This window comes from Eucalyptus grandis, chromosome 2 (genome assembly GCF_016545825.1).
Source record: "Eucalyptus grandis isolate ANBG69807.140 chromosome 2, ASM1654582v1, whole genome shotgun sequence".
Lineage (NCBI taxonomy): Eukaryota > Viridiplantae > Streptophyta > Magnoliopsida > Myrtales > Myrtaceae > Eucalyptus > Eucalyptus grandis.
The window spans coordinates 4,411,871-4,427,692 of record NC_052613.1 but is presented as its reverse complement, the minus strand read 5'-3'; the positions used below and the strand labels follow the sequence as shown (position 1 = coordinate 4,427,692).

At 40.7% G+C, this 15,822-nt stretch overlaps 3 protein-coding genes across 5 annotated transcripts; 2 read left to right on the top strand and 1 right to left on the bottom strand.

Annotated features, from left to right (window-relative positions):
• Positions 1-304: 304 nt before the first annotated feature.
• LOC104442344 (probable ribosomal protein S11, mitochondrial) lies at positions 305-1,922 on the bottom strand. Its single transcript, XM_010055743.3, is given in 3 exon segments — positions 305-804; positions 807-1,235; positions 1,705-1,922. Coding segments are annotated over 3 exon segments (777 nt in total). The 5' UTR covers positions 1,844-1,922; the 3' UTR covers positions 305-595.
• Positions 1,923-2,113: 191 nt separating this feature from the next.
• On the top strand, positions 2,114-4,661 carry LOC104442345 (putative ankyrin repeat protein RF_0381). Its single transcript, XM_010055746.3, has 2 exons — positions 2,114-2,349; positions 3,738-4,661. Exons 1-2 carry the CDS (start codon positions 2,201-2,203, stop codon positions 4,336-4,338), a joined length of 750 nt encoding a protein of 249 aa, XP_010054048.1. The 5' UTR covers positions 2,114-2,200; the 3' UTR covers positions 4,339-4,661.
• A 3,499-nt stretch (positions 4,662-8,160) lies between these two features.
• LOC104442346 (protein CYCLOPS) lies at positions 8,161-15,763 on the top strand. Of its 3 annotated transcripts, none has more exons than XM_010055749.3 (11): positions 8,161-9,238; positions 10,644-10,699; positions 11,141-11,278; positions 11,483-11,531; positions 11,606-11,658; positions 11,944-12,485; positions 13,314-13,363; positions 13,440-13,485; positions 13,754-13,802; positions 14,798-14,926; positions 15,324-15,763. In XM_010055749.3, the coding sequence occupies exons 1-11, from the start codon at positions 9,053-9,055 to the stop codon at positions 15,433-15,435; spliced, it is 1,410 nt and encodes a 469-aa protein (XP_010054051.2). In that variant the 5' UTR covers positions 8,161-9,052; the 3' UTR covers positions 15,436-15,763. The 3 variants fall into 3 exon arrangements, with proteins under 3 accessions (XP_010054051.2, XP_039160375.1, XP_010054049.2); XM_039304441.1 differs by having other exon boundaries at positions 11,944-12,635; positions 13,320-13,363; XM_010055747.3 differs by having other exon boundaries at positions 8,162-9,238; positions 11,944-12,635.
• The last annotated feature ends 59 nt before the right edge of the window (positions 15,764-15,822 follow it).

The following is a 15,822-nucleotide window of genomic DNA, read 5'->3' as shown; positions in this document are numbered from 1 at the left end:
TGTACTTTCCCTACAAATGTTAAATTAAGGCACTGGAATCTGATACCATCCGTTAAAGCAAAACCGTTCACATACATGCATTACAATCTACGCACACATTTAAAGAACGAAAATAGAGCGCTTTCTAACTTAATTTAACTCTGCTGCCATCCCATGACTATCACCATCGAGGCAGGATATGTGCGCAATCAGGACTAAGAGCAAATGCTCATGCCCCTCCTCACATTATTAATAGTTTTCAATTTAATGACATCGTGGCAATGGGACTCAGCCGACATCTAAAGAATATATTCATTCAGACAGATGACAATAGCAACTTATAATTCTAATGTAAACTGGAAAAACAAAGGAATGCAGTATGTCCACATGACGCGAATGGTCAACAAACTACACCATAAAGCCCTCAAAATTATCAGAACGATGCCCAGAAAATTAATGTCATTGTACTCAACTAATACTTTAAAATCCGTAAAGCAACAGCTCCAGATTATTTTCCAAAATGAACACCACTTAGCCCGTCCCAAGACCAAGAAGTGTATGGTTTCCTCTTTGACATTTAAACGATCTAACACTCTAACAACATTATGAGTACGGCTTATACACGACGCCTCTTAGGAAGTCGGCAACCGTTATGGGGACGACGAGTTGAGTCCTCAATGTACACGATCGGGTTCTGGTTCCCTCGAGCGTTTGTAAAGCCCTCTCTCCAGCTCATGATTGCTTGCCGTTTCTTCTTGAAGAAGGTAAACCCTTTCACTTTCATCACAACAGACTTCAACCCCAAACTCCTAGACTGTCGCCCACGTGTTCAGCAGTCGCCTCCGCGGCGTATCTAGATATCTTCGGGCCTCCCTTCATTTCCGGCAGACACCCAGCCGACGCGCCAATCTTCTTGTTACCTTTAGAATCGGTCACGGTAACAAAAGTATTGTTGCGCATAAGCTTTATGTGGACGAAATCGACATCTTGCTCCATGTTGTTGTAGCGAGGAAATTGAAAACCACCAAGGGCTTTCCCTTCTTCCTCTATGATTCCCCTAACATAATCCATGGACCTGGGGCTACTGATGTTCTCAACATCCTTTTGAGTTGAAGAGTGGATGAATCTCGTCAAGCTCAAACGGGAAGGATTAACCATATGTGTAACTTTGGAAGCTCGACATACATTTCCAAACATTCTCGTCGCCGAAACATCATTCACACGGGGAGATATGACTTCACCTGTCGCAGTAGATCCTGCTAAAATGAATCAGTGCATCATTCCTTGCCCAATAACCATGGCCTCCAAACATAAATTTGTTCATCGAAATATCTAGTTGCAAACAACATTCAGCAATTTTTCTCCAAATGATCAGAGCACAATGAAGAAACGGAGACACGAATCTAAAAATCCGAATAAACAACGAACAGTTGATGGCGAATTCAGCAAAACAAGCACGAAAAGCATGACGCAGCGCGATGAAAAATCTAACATAAACCGCCGAGCATCCGATCATCCTTGACGTCCCACGAGAGTTCCTAATCGCGGCAGATGCGCTATGACGACATGCCAATCCGAAAATCCAAATTGCAAGTGTCAAGAAACAACTTTGAACGAGGCAAACCGATGCACCTAGCGAATCTCGCAAATCAAGCACCACGGCGGAACCCAAAAATAAGAAAAAAAAAAAAAAAGAAAAAAAAGGGAAAAGAAAAGGCCACTTGCCTGAGGAATGCGATCTCGCGGCGAGACCATGGCGAGGTTGAAGAAGAGAAGACGAAGGAGACGCAAGCCTCTGATTCGAATCCAAGAATTTGGAGATCAAGGAACGGGCATGGCGATTCATCGAAGAGAACGAACTCATTTCTAGCTTCTCCCTCTCTACTAGGGTTTCGTTTTTCTTCACCCAAAATTTGCTCTGTGAAAGTGAAACTCTAGAGTGAGGAAGACGAAGTTCCGAATCGAACCCGACCGAATCAAGTCGAGTCGGATCTATAAGAGTCCAGGCCTGGAAAAAGTGGGCTGTGAATGTTGGGCCGAGAAGATTTTCAATGGGCCTGGGCCCCCAATGCTAGCGGCATTTTCGTCATCTTCCTGTTCCTCTTCATCTTCTGCTGTAAAACCTCGGAGGGGGTAGAGTGAGATCGAAGCCGTTTTTGGTCGGATTGGATACAACCTAACGACCAGAAGAAGAAGAAGAAGAAGAAGAAGAAGAAGAAGAATGGGGAAGCCGCCTCGGAGTTCAGCTGCCGCACGCTCCGGCGAGGACCTCCACGCGGCGGCGAGATCCGGCGACCTGAGGGCCGTCCAGTCGATGCTCGCCGCGAACCCTCTGGCCGTCAATTCCAGAGATAAGCACTCCAGGACTCCGTATCCTCCCCTTAATTGATCGCGCCCTCTTCTGCTTCTGCTTCTGCTTCTCACAGTTTCTGATCGATGCAAGTGAATAGAAAACATTCCTATCCTTCGGGAATACTGCGAATAGCTCTAGCTTACTTGAATATCACGTTCCATATTTTTCTTTCTTTTCGCGCGGTTTATTGGTTATCTTTCTGCCACGTCTGTTTATTTCCTTTTGAACTGGTGAAAATTTTCGCGATTGCTTGATCCTCGTTGATGATTGGAATCGGCATCGCCGGATTGGCGTGGCGTACCCGCGATTGACTTGGTAAATTGGCATCTTCCGGTTCTTGACTGTTACGCAATATGTGGGGAGGGGGAGAGAGGCTGCTGATGCTGGAGTTTGTGCGAAAGTAAGTTCTTGATGAGAAGGGGTGTTGATCGAGTTAAACAGTGCTCTGCTGTGAATGCTTGTGTGTGGGAGATTATATGAGGTTCCACGGTGTTGGTGCATTTATGTCGACTGGCGTGCTCTGTGACTTGCTTAACAAAAACAGCTCCTTGTCCTTTTTTCTCCACATAGTGGTGACACTATCTTCTCATTTAGGTTGAAAATTTCCATTCAATGAACTGAAAATATGAACTCGTGAGGAGAGAGACATGAACCGCGTGAGACTAGGTGCCACCTGCTGTCTGGGCAGTTCTTAGTTAGGTTGCTGCTGCCATGCTTGTGAAATACTTGATTGCTGATTCCAAGTCACTTGATGTTGAAGATGGTCTTGATGGATTATGAACAACTTAGAGAATTTATCTGGAATGGTGTCTCTACAACAAGCCATGATAAGGATTAAATGGTCCCGAGGCCCAAAGGCCATCTTCATCTGTTGCTTTTCTTGTTGCTTCATTCTTGTTCCTATCCCTGATACGGATTCCTTTGAAACTAAGGTTTGCAAGTTAAATCTTTTCCACTAGTAACAAGAGAGTCCATTGAGCTATGGTATTCTTTGGCATTGGTAAATCTTTTCCTGCTGTACAGATCAGCATCTGCACAGAAAGATTACTGTAATTGATTATTTTTTAACAATTGCTTGTTTGAGAAGGGCAATCTTTGCAAATCCTGTACATTCCCTCTTCCATGTTGTATCATACTAACATTTTCCTTGTTAATACTCTTTCACAAGCTTCAGCTATGACTGAGTTTCAATATCAATGTCTTTAATCAGTCATTCAATGGAGATTAGGCTATATTTACTTAATCTACAATGTTAATCTGAATACCAACTTCGAGCTTCCAGCATAGGAATGTTATTTATATTGCCTGCTATTGCCTTCCATTTCTTTTTCAAACTGTGATTACTTTCTGTTTCGGGGGTTGTTTATACTGCCATTTTTTTCCTTGACCTGACATAATCTATTAGACTCCATCTAGCAGCATGGTCTGGTCAGGCACAAGTGGTCGCTTACCTCTGCCAGAACAAGGCTGATGTCGGGGCTGCTGCCATGGATGATATGGGGGCAATTCACTTTGCTGCCCAAAAGGGGCATTTGGAAGTTGTACGCACGCTTCTTTCATCTGGTGTCTCCATTAAAGCTTCCAATCGCAAGGGCTTCACTCCACTACACTATGCGGTTCAAGGGTCCCATTTGGAGCTTGTGAAGTACTTGGTAAAGAAAGGTGCTAGCCTGAGTACCAAGACTAAAGCTGGGAAAACCCCTGTTGATCTTGCAAGCAGTGAAGAAATTCGCTCCTTTTTGGTAGAATCTGAAGAATCATCTAAAAAAGGCGAACATCCTGATCCTGGGAAGCAAGCTGAAGCCTCTAGTACAAAGTTATCTTCTGATGAGAAATCAGAAAATAGTCATGAATCATCCGGGAATTCTGAAGAGGAGGATGGAAATGCGAAGAGAAAGGGTGATGACGAGGAAATCAGGGAAGTCTCTCAACCCAAAAAGGCGAAGGTCAGGCTTAATCATCTTACAAGTTCAGATGATGCACAAGATGATGAAGAGAACTTTTGAGGCTGTTGTGCAGAGTTTGATCAATTCACTTTATATATTTTGTAACTGACGAAATTGCACTAACTTAGGGGCTCGTTCTTGGATGTTAATGTTATTGTAAGGTTTCACTGATTAAAAGAATAGAGGTTCGTTAAGTTTACGCTTTCAATTTTTGGTCCTTGTTTCATTTGTAATGCGGGTGCCAGTTGGGATGGCTTCTTATAATGATTTAAGGCTTAAATGCAGCAACTGGTCAGTTCAGTGCAGGGTGTAGCGTGGCATCATTTAGTTGATCTGTATCTCATCTTCCTCTGAAAGTTGAAGACATTGATCTATTTATGGTACTTTCGCGCCATGTTTGGCTCGGTGTCTGAATTATCAGCTTCTTAGTTGTTGGTCTGACTGGGAAAGATGAGCAATGTCATGAATTGTGATTTCCTTTATCAGTCTCAGTCACATTAGCTTCGTCATGGAATGTTGTCGTTGGTTTTGTTTTGCGGACAACAGGAGTAGGGGACCAACTATGTTGGCAAAATCTGTGCTTGTATTTCCATTTTTCTTTCTATTAATAGAAAACAGTAATCATGCGTAAATGGGAAAGATATTGAAGACATAGGTGGTGACAGTTATCGGCATTGGCAAGGGCGGTTATGGAGGTGATGTGGGTGGCGGCACTGTGGTTGAATTCTGTTATATTGATGTAACGTCGTCTGAATCCGTGTATACCTGGCGTGAATGGGTTATTCATACTTCCATTTAAGTTAGGTGCATCGTAGGTCAAATACGGTTCCAGGGGCATGCTGTTTACATTACCTTGGAGTCTTCTGGTTTGGTACTCGTTCAACGCCAGTGAAGAAGAGGACTAGGGTCCAGGAATGCATGAAGAACAGGTCAAACTCAAACGGGCCAGAAAGAGGAAAGAGGAGAGGAGGAGAATGCAAGAAAGATGCCGCCTCTCTCACTCAGAGATAGGAAATGCAAAAGAAAACGAGGTCTGATAATTGCCAATCTTATTCGAAGGAATTATACTCGATGCTCATAATTTAATTATTGAGGAACTAAGATTAGCAAAATTAGAAAGCACCATCATGGGCTCCACCTAGTGCTCCAGCCCTCTCATCAGCAATCTTGGCAGTGGTTTTGACCTCAATCCCAATTGCCGCAAGGTACCTAAACATGAAATGATGTTTTGGGGTGCTGTTAATCGCCACATGCGTTCAGGATTATGGTCAAACGGAGAATTTAGTTTTCTTTTATGTTTCCGCTAATGCTTCTGATTAGGACAATAATTATGCATGCCGCCTTGTTCCGGCGAATAGATCTAGCGCGCGAGTCTCTACCTGCTCATGTGTATTATATGAGGATCGATGTTAGATCAGAGGTTGCTGTCATCAGAATTCCTGTTACGCCACACTATTTGTCCTTGTAAAAACGTTTGTTGCTTTTGCATGATTTCTACGGCATAGTTGAATATTAAACTGCATTCATTTCGATAATCTTGGATAATATAACATTTGTGCATATGGCGATGGTGATGCTTAGTAAGTTATGCATTATAATGCATGAATTTTTTGGACTTCCTAGAGATTATATTCGCAAGTGCTCAGTTAAACTCAGATTAGAATAGAAACCGGATACCGGTTTGAGTTCAACACGGTTCTTTCATGCTCAAGTTTGACTCGATCTCTACAAAACAATCTTTACATACCAAATGGAAGACAACGGCTAAATAACATAATAAACTCAAAATTTACATACCAAATCACTAGTGCCATCATCATATCTGCAAGCCACAAAAGCCGCGTAAAATACGTAATAACGAGGTCATATCGATTATCCTACGATTGGAAATTGGTTTGTCAACTCTACTCTAGGCAATGCCACGCTATTACTCTATTCCGATTAAATTATAATCCTATTGCGATTATATATGTAAGCCCTTTTTCTGAGAAGCTTTCCTTTTATATATTAAAGAAAACGAATCGAATTATAAATTGGACCGGAACGTGAGGCTCTCTCTAATCTATAGCCCTAGCCGTCGTGACTGTCCATACGTGAAGGACTGCTTTCTCCCCTCGGCCAACAAAATGCCCTTTTCAGCATCATAATATAATTGGAGAAGAAGAGAGATTAAAAATTTTGTTTTCTGGTCAAAGAAATATTATTGAGGTCCGAAGTTATTTATTTATACTGATATTGATAGCGAACTCCGGCCCAGCATTACGGATGCTTTTCATTGGACCGGAGTTTTCCTCTTTCTCCCCCGTTCTCTTTCAATGCCGGTGCCGGGTTAATAAAACAATGCAGAGGCAAGAAAATTCCACGCACTCGAGGCTTCTTTTTCCGGTCACAACGTTGCCTAGGAATTGACCCTGGGACCTTCTCGTTCTAGGTGGGGGAGAATGGGTTGCAATCAAGGCGACTCGGTGTTAATTGGCATTTGATTAAGAGGGTATGAAATTTCGACTGCGATTTCAATTTATGGCTTCGCTCATTTACATAATTAGGACATCATTCGTAAATCACCAACATTAAGAAATGATAGTAAATGGCGGGGTGAGTCTTAATCACAACTTCCTGCATCGCTTTTCTTGCCTTTCGATTTCAATAACTGAGAAATTACGACGGATCTCATTGATACATTACGAAAACTTTTTAATGGGACTAGGTGGTATGGTTACATCATGCCTATTCAAATCTAGATTTCGTTAATATAGTATTGTATCTTGAGTGGGAGTAATAAAAGATGGGAAGGAAAAGTTCTATGAACATCCCAATTTGGTTTTTTTTAGAGGGTCAACCCCATGTCAAGATCTATCCATTCAATAAGGAAATGGAGTAACTTTTAGACGGCAATATCATTGAGTCATCCGCCAGTAGACCCTTTTCTAGTTAGATTTGACCAATTAATTTACCTTCCTTTGCATGAAAAGACTTCTCCCTATGGTACTTTTACAATATTATTACGAGAAGGATAGGTTTTCAACTCGGAGGCCTTGCAAGCCTCGAGTAGAATTGAAGAGTCTAAAATCATTAATTGTTTTAATGGTAGGGTCATGAGCATGACTCCTATGTATCAGACAAGACTTACTTTTAGGTTGACCGTGAAAGGTGTACCAGTGTAATACAATTGAACTTGTTCACAATCGGAGAATTGTTTATTATTGTCAAGAGAGTCTTATTAACGAATACCTCCATCGCCTAGGTTAAGATAATATGAAATCGGTGCATTGAAAATTGCAACTTTCTTTATATAATTGATATATGAAAACAGATGGCAAAGGCCTAATCAAATCGATTGGCTCATGTAGGAACAAAGTAGAAGTCTACTAGTCTGTTATGATGCCTCAACTACATACACCACATTCACTACACTTTCTCTTGACATTTGTTGTAATGGTAAACGACTCATCTCATTGTGATTTCTTTTGAATCCTTAAAATTTCGATTGCTTCATCTCCTCAAGAGTATACAATTCATAGCTTTCTCAATTGTGTTATTGCAGGCTCCGAGAAAGTCCGAATAGGATAGCACTCTTACTACTTAGAAACTTTCGGCAATTATTTGCTCCATGTTCCATATTGAGATTACAGGGTAAGTAACCCCGATTCATTCTTCCCAACCTTCTTAAAAAAGGAAGAAGAAGAAGAAGAAGAAAACTTTCTATATTCCCAAATTGACCGGAGAATCAATCTCAGCCCACGTGTCGGCACGTTGCACCCGAAGCACCATTAATTCCGGTACACGCGCACCTCACCGAAACATCTCCCCTCTCCGCAAAGGCGCCTTCCCAACGGCCGCGCTGCCTTCCTTAAAATAACTGAAAAACCGAGCTGGAAGGTCTCTTTCATGGCTGACCTCGCTTCTTCAGCTCTCCGGCAAAGAGTAACTTCTGCAACCGCCCTTGTCGAAATGCACGTCATCAGCGCGATAAATCCCGCCAGCAAATCACGTCTTCCGCGGTCGATTCCCGGCTCTATTTACTGCCGTTTCGAAACCCGCGGCTGGTTTTTGATCCGGAGGAAGATGACAAGGTCGTGCCGGAATCTTGTCGAACTCGAAGACCATCCAGATTCCGCCATATCTCTCTCTCTCTCTCTCTCTCTGTGTCCTGATTATTTTATTGACACTTGAGCGGTGGAGACGGTCAGAAATGCTTAACAATACTCGGTTTTCGGGGTAATATAAAATTCGAGTGCGATAGCTTCTCGTCTAGGTGTTATTGCGTTGCCGTGGCAGCCTGCTGCTGACCTATGTTATTGCGTGTGCGTCGTGCTCGGGTTGAATTAGTTGAATTGGCAGTCATCATATTCTTGGCTTCTTTAGCGGAGAGCACATTGGTTTTTTCTTCTGTCGGGTGCGAATTGGTCTGCCAATTATACGAGCTTGTTTATTGGAGAGGGTTATTTCGGATTTTAAGCCTGAATTGAAGTCCTGGATCAGTAGATGTGCAGTTAGTTCGGCGCTTGGTTTGGCTGCTTCGTTTGAATGCACTTTGCAGAAACTTTGATTGCATGATTGCAAAGTTTCGATCCGTCACGAATTGGGTTGCTTGAGCTCGATTCGTGGGCAGTTTACTTGTTGTCTGAGTGGATACAAGCTGTCAGGGGTAGGGGAGAATTGGCATGAGAGGGAAAAAAGGGAAACGCCAGCAATAGATCCTTCACGAAGCTGGAAGGATTTTATTGCTTTCAGTTGAGTTTGGAGGAGTGAAGGAGAAAAAGGCTTTCCTGGCATGGAGGGAAGAGGGTTTTTGGGATTTTACAGAAATTCCAGTGAGGAGATGTTCCTCAAAGCCCTGATGGAGAGCTCAGTTGGAATGCCGATACCGACAATGGAGATGTTGGGATTCAAGAATTTATCCCAAAACTTTCGCACAGACAGCGAGGAGCTCTTCAAAAGCTGGCTCACGAATGCAGAGGCAAGAGTTTGCCTATCTTCACTTAGCAGCTTTTGACTTTACACTTGCATCTACTGTTCAAGATGGAAGTATGTGTACATAGGGTTTTAGAGATCCATTCAGATGGGGAGTTTCTTGAAGCTTTTCAAGATTTTACCAATCAAACCACGGTCTCATCATCAGTATTCAACCATGCACAGTAGTTTTGTTGATAAATGCACAACAATCACCACTTGTTTTCTGATCTTTCTTCACAAAAAATCTTTGACGACACTTGGATTTTTTTCAGAGAGTTAATAAATAGTGGTTTGTAGGAGAATTTGATTCCTTTCCAAATTGCTATGAATATGGTCATGAGGTGATCTCTGATTCAGATATTCTGCTTCTGAAGTATGTCACTCACTTCCTCAAGATCATTAAGAGTCTTTCAGCAATGTTTTTGTAGAAGTATGACATTATCAGTGCCGTTCTCTTTTTCCATTGGGCAATTTAAAGGAGTGTGAGTAGTAGTACTTACTGGATGCATTACCTAAGTGGGAAGTTGGGTTATCAATTAGGCGAGCATGAGCCTTATCCTCATTTCAAATTGAACACCATGAAAGCTGGAATTTTCACTCTTTGGTAGCAACAAAAGTGGCTTAATGTAGTTTATCGTGGTAACTAGTTTAATGTGTGCAACAGATCATCGACAAGTATAGCAAGAATTATGGTCCAGTAAGAGCAGGATAATTGAGGCATCAGAGGGGACTGCATTAGTGAAATTGGTTTCCTCTTTTTATATCTAGGCCATTAATTTGCATATTGATGGTTTTGTTCCTAAGTTGACATGAGCCTGTCTTAATGCACCACTTTTTTGCCATTCGAAAACAACAAACTAGATAATTAAATGTGCTTTTTCTTTACTCCCATTAAATTTGACCTTTGTCGGAGAAATGCTCTCGCGATAGTAGGTTGGAAAAAATTAAAGTCTGGTTTGCAATCGTACTTCTTAAATTCTCCACCTCCCGTAAGTGCAGAAGGCATTTTCTTCCAGTTGTCTGTGTTTAGGCAACAGAGTAATTTGTATGACTCATACTATAGACTTTCATTCAAGACTACATTGCAGTTTGTGTGCCATCTATTCATACATTGTGAGAAGAGGAAAAGCTCTTGCTCAATTTTCTCTCATTCACTCTGAAAATATTAGGTCAGAACCCAAACACAGAAAGAAAACAAAGACAGAAAGACAAAGCAACTTAAAAACTTAGAACTCATACCAAGCTGAGAATTGTTATGCTGATTGAACTAAGATGACTCTTATGCATGCAGATGTACCTGATATGTAATGAAAATACATGAGTGATTCTTGAAAAGTTTTAAGCCTGAAGTTTGTTTTTTTAAGAAAACTCTTTTTTCCCAGACTGCACTGACTTTCCTTTATTTACAGAATCATGGCTACAATTCACCAGGTGCAGCACATCGTACATGGCAGGCATCAAGGAGGTGATTCTACAAAATTTCTTGACCTTTCACTCTCCTCTTTCCCCTCATTTTACCTCTCAATGCAAATATGTTATTTCAAGGGTAAAGTTTAGCTACTTTCATGTTTCTTCTCCATAAGACCCAATGACTTTGAGAGAATAGAATGGAAGCCATATGAGGTGAGAATTTTATGTACAATTCTGGAGAGCGGTAGTTGGTGCGGCTGCATAAACAGTTAGTGGATAGTCAGAACTTCTCGTCAGGGTGTATTCTTGAAGTCACAGATGGGCCCTAGAAAAGGGAATGCTTTATTCATTTAGGACTGTGGCATTGTCCAGTCGAGTATCTGAGGATTTTGACTTGTAGTATAAAATTCTTGCATTTGTTGTCCATGAACTTTTAATGTGTTTCTTATGTGATCTGTAATTTCCCTAAAGACTGTGTATGTGTTTCTACCTTCAGGATATCCACAGAACTAGCAAATGTATCAAATCAAGAGCAAGGGGACATTCTGCAAAAGAAAAGAAGCAATGACTTGCTTTCACAAACTTGCTCCATCGCTGAAGAAATTCCAGAGGATCTCAGCCAAACTCCAAGCAGGTTGAACCATAAATCTCCTGTAGCAGCTCTCATAAATAAGCTCTTGCTTTCAATGGTTAATCCTGATATAGGATATTATTTTTGACATAAACAACAGAGTGTCCATTAAAAGTGTCTCAGAACTTTCCTCTAAAAGGAGAAGTCATTCTGTCAATGTGTAATCAATTGTCTCCTTGACTCACCATGATTTGAACAACGCATCAGGAATGCTGCTGAAAGAGGATGGCCTGCGAATAATTTGTATCTTGCCAAGGTAAGTGAGCCTAAAGTGATTTGACAATTTTTACTTCAGCAGTGATTGATTCTTGTTATCCACCCTGCATGCAGGCTTGGTTTCATAGTTCACAACCAATGACGAGAAGCCGATCTTCTGAATTACGGTATTGTGCTTCCTAATGTAACTTTTAAAGTAACAAGCAATAGAGATCTGGGGACAAAAGTTGGTTCTGAAGAGTCTCCTGTTGCATATTACTGAAAGCACGTTAGAGCTTCCTGCCTTTTTTATTCTTCAAAACACTTAAAGCGCTGGGCCATGATTTTTTAAATTCAGTGGGTCATTAAAAGAGTCTGCATCTCGAAATTTTCTTTTAAATATATTAAGTTGCAAAAAATTTCATCTCGATGTGCTCCTTGTCCTTGACAAGACAAATGTGCCCTTTTTGCAGAAGGAGGTATGCTGCCATGCAGAGCACTCAAGGCTCAGTCCCAATAGAAGTGACAAACAGTGGATCTGTGCATGGTGTTGAAATGAAACAAGAGCCCAACAACAATAGTGGCTTCGGTGATCTCTCAATGAGTGAGATTCCCGAGCAGTTGGGAGCATTTGTTTCTCCATCCAATTCATCCTCATCCAGCATGAATGCACAACCAGTCAAAAATTTGGATAGAGTTTCCTCTGTGGTCAGCATGCTAAAGGGTACACTAGAACGCAAGAAGCTTGCTAATCAAATTGAGAGAGAAACTTTTGAGGATTGCTCTCAGGGGTCCTTTCAAGCTCAAGATATTCTTGCCAATACTAGCTTCCAACAAGGACATGGAGATCATATTCATGAACTGTCATTGATGTTCCATGAAGCCTCTCAAGGACAGGCCGAAGGTCTAGCTCTCCTACCAAATGTTGAAAGATCTATGGACCTCGACTTTGAACAATTGATAAACACCAGAAATCCAATTAATGTGAGAGCAGTTTCCCAAGAACCTTCCCAGAGTGAGTCTTCTGCTGCTGCTCCTATAGTTTCCTCTGGATTTGATGCATTTGATGGTCCCAGCAACTCAAGCCAAACTCTAAGCGTTTGTGAGAGCTCCAGGAAGAATGTTGGAGACACTATAAGTCCAGAAAATGGTTCAAAGGCCAAAGGTAGAGGACTGATGTCATTTTTTAGTCTAAGTCATCGAGTGGTTCAAGTTATCATATCCTGATTAACCCCGATTCTGGACTAATATTGTGCACGGAAAAAATTGCCCTGATGCTCTTCACTTTAAGAATTAGAGAAGTGTCCAAATGTGGTTAGTGTACATGACAATTGGATTGCCCAATAATGCTCCTCTTTTTATGTACCCAAGGAGCAGAATCCAATGTTCCCGCTTCTTTCGAAAGGAGCAGAAACGTGGTTATTCAATTGTCATCATCAGTGTTGTCCCAATACGGCTGAAAGGAGTGAAATTTCCACTACAGAATTTTTAGAATGTTCCATGTCCAGTCAAGATTTCCCTCCCTACCAGCCCAGTGACTTATTACTAAATATACAGCAAATCTTTCTGGCAACTCTAGTCGGCTTGTATACCTAGTGGCTGCACAAGAATAAGTATGTGTATCTCACTGGAACATAAACTGATATGTATCTTTGTAGAAAAGTAAATCCATTGGTTTTATTGGTGCAGCGTGAAATTAAAAAATGTTCTGGATATATTGTAATTTCTCTCTGATTAAGATCTGCAAATTGAATATTCATATCTGTCTGGTCTTTGGATTATCAAAGGCAACTTGTCATTTCTCAAAGTTAAGATATTTGTTCTGATCTTTTCATAAATCCAGGTGCAGATTTCAGAGAACGGATAATCGACAATTTGAAAGATGATAAAAAGGTATATCTTTGATTTCGAATTGAACAAATTTTACGCTCACAATTATCTCCCTCTCTCATCTGGTTGAGTTTAACAGAGGGGAAATCTGGTGCGTTATGGATCTGTCTCATCTACTGGTTCAGGTAACATTCCAGAAATTACAGCAAACTATCAAAGCTTAATTTCCATAATGACGTCTTTCATGCTGTTGAAGCATTTTTAGTTGAATTAGTCAGTAGTTAGTAGTCAGTAGTCAAATATGGTTTCTAGGGTTTTGGTTGTTTTTTTCTCTTATTGGTCTATCATAGACCCTGCAAAATCTGTCTTTTCATTTTTAAGCATTGGTTAAACATTTTCAGTGTGCAAATTCATCAATATGGAAGTCTTTTAATGATGTTGTCGTTGCTGCAGGGGATAAAGGGGATCCAACGAAAAAGCGTAGAGTGGAACGATCAAGAAAGTAAGTAGACTGCATTGTCAATAAATTCTTTTTTGTAGAGAATTGACTGTGGTTTTATGTTCCATTGAACATCGGAAGATATTAGTAACATAGTGGTGGCCTCTATTTTGCGGTAGTCTTCTTAAAACATTAATTTTTCTAAAGAAGGTGCAAGTATTGAGTAGAAATGTAAAGTAGTCTTCTCTCTCACATGGCTTTTTTTCCTTGATTGAACATTGAAAAATAGCTAACAACTTCTATTTAGAGCAGTTGGAAACAAAAACTTGCAAAATGTATTCAACAAAAAGGTTGTAGCAGTTAGACTCGTCTCAAGTTCTCTCTCTCTCTCTCCTCTCTCTCTCTTCCTAGGGCATCAGTTGGGTATGACTGTAAACTTTTACTGCACGTTATCAATACTTTAATTAAAACAAAAATGGAGCAGAATGGTAGAAATACAGTCAGTGGCATAAATGTAGACTCACGAGAAGATACCGTCATGGTTACACTACCACCAAGGCCTCAATAGTTTTCTTGGTCTTCCTTAGTAGTTTCAGAAATTCAAAGAATGATGTGAAGGGCATAATCGTGCCTTTTGTGATGCAGATGTTATGGAAATAAGAAATACTAATAAAGCGAGAGATCACTGAACAAATTAAGCCTCGAATTTTCCTGAGGCCTGGAAGGGAGACAAAGTGGAATGCAGCCTTAGTCACTTAGACTGTTAGACAAAGAACTTTATAAACATAAACTTTTTATGTCTGCTGGAAGGGGCTACAAGAAGAGTTTTGTCCATCTGTATACACCTTTTGTTCTTTCCTGTCGTTGTATAACGTCCTCTCTCTCTCTCTCTCTCTCTCTCTCTCTCTCTCTCTGTGTTTAGAAGGTGAAAGTTAGTTGCATCACAAAAGCATGAGCATAAGATTTTAATAGATCAAATCTGCCCAGGGACGTTCAGATAATCACCATACTATATAGAAGTGCGAGGGCTGTATAACTTATAGTTTTGCTTTTCGTAGAATGGCAGAGGCAAAGGAGAGAAACTCAACATCAGCAATTCCATCAGATGTTCAATCTATCTTGAAGCGGTGCGAAAATCTTGAGAAGGAAGTGAGGTCCCTCAAACTTAATTTGTCTTTCATGAATAGGTAAAAGATCAGAACCTTTTCTGTATACTTACAGAAGTTGGTAGAACCATTATGCTTTCTGCTTTTCATGCATTACTTAAGGACACGTCAAGAAATTCTCCCAAATTGAACTTGAATTAAACTTATAATTGTTGTGAGCATTGGTTGATAAGATTTTTCTCAATTTTTCTTAAATGCAATACATGTAGGGGGAACCTATATGTGCACAAATCAAGCAAGGATAGAGTTAGTGGATAGTGTGCTCAAGTCAAATCAAATTAACAATCATGCTTAGAGGGCTCTTTCGGTGGAAGATCTTGATAAATTGATGCTCCTTCATTCTCAAGTTATCTTGTGAATCAGTCTTTTGTTTCTTTGATTTATTAACATTGGATACTCTCCTCGAACCTTCCTTCAGAAAGGATTCTGAACAGACCAAGCAGATAGAAGAGCTGCAAAAGCAGAATGAAGAGCTGACTGAAGAAAAAGAGCGGCTCCTAGAAGTTATTGAGAGAATCCATCCGGACTGAGGAAATATGTGAATATTCCCTTTTGCCTTTGTAAGGCTTGTCCATCTCATATCAATTTTAACTCGATCAGGCACAAGCAGGAGTCCCGTGAGAAACTCACACCAAGCCCTCTTACCTGCTGGGATGCCCTGTAGTGACTGTTTAGCGACTAAAACGTTGCACAGGCAACGCAGATGCTAATACTATGTTCCTTAATGCTCTCTTTAGTCGGCAGGAATCTAACGGTGAATTACTTGCCATTTTTGTCAATTGAAAGACTCTGAATCACGGGGAACCATTTCTTCTTTGTTGGTACAAATGAAAAGGAGTCTTGCTTTCTCATCGCAAAGTCTTGGTAATTTTGTGAAGGGCAAATAAGTTGGATGATGAAACTTGTCCTACCTTAGT

What these genes read in the sequence shown, in the direction of transcription:
- LOC104442346 (XM_010055747.3), top strand. Translation starts at nt 9,053, where the DNA reads ATGGAGGGAAGAGGGTTTTTGGGATTTTACAGAAATTCCAGTGAGGAG. An exon ending in ACATGGCAGGCATCAAGGAG is followed by an intron (nt 10,700 to 11,140) that starts GTGATTCTACAA and finishes TTCTACCTTCAG; the next exon opens with GATATCCACAGAACTAGCAA. An exon ending in AGAGTGGAACGATCAAGAAA is followed by an intron (nt 13,803 to 14,797) that starts GTAAGTAGACTG and finishes TGCTTTTCGTAG; the next exon opens with AATGGCAGAGGCAAAGGAGA.
- LOC104442345 (XM_010055746.3), top strand. Translation starts at nt 2,201, where the DNA reads ATGGGGAAGCCGCCTCGGAGTTCAGCTGCCGCACGCTCCGGCGAGGAC. An exon ending in GATAAGCACTCCAGGACTCC is followed by an intron (nt 2,350 to 3,737) that starts GTATCCTCCCCT and finishes ATAATCTATTAG; the next exon opens with ACTCCATCTAGCAGCATGGT.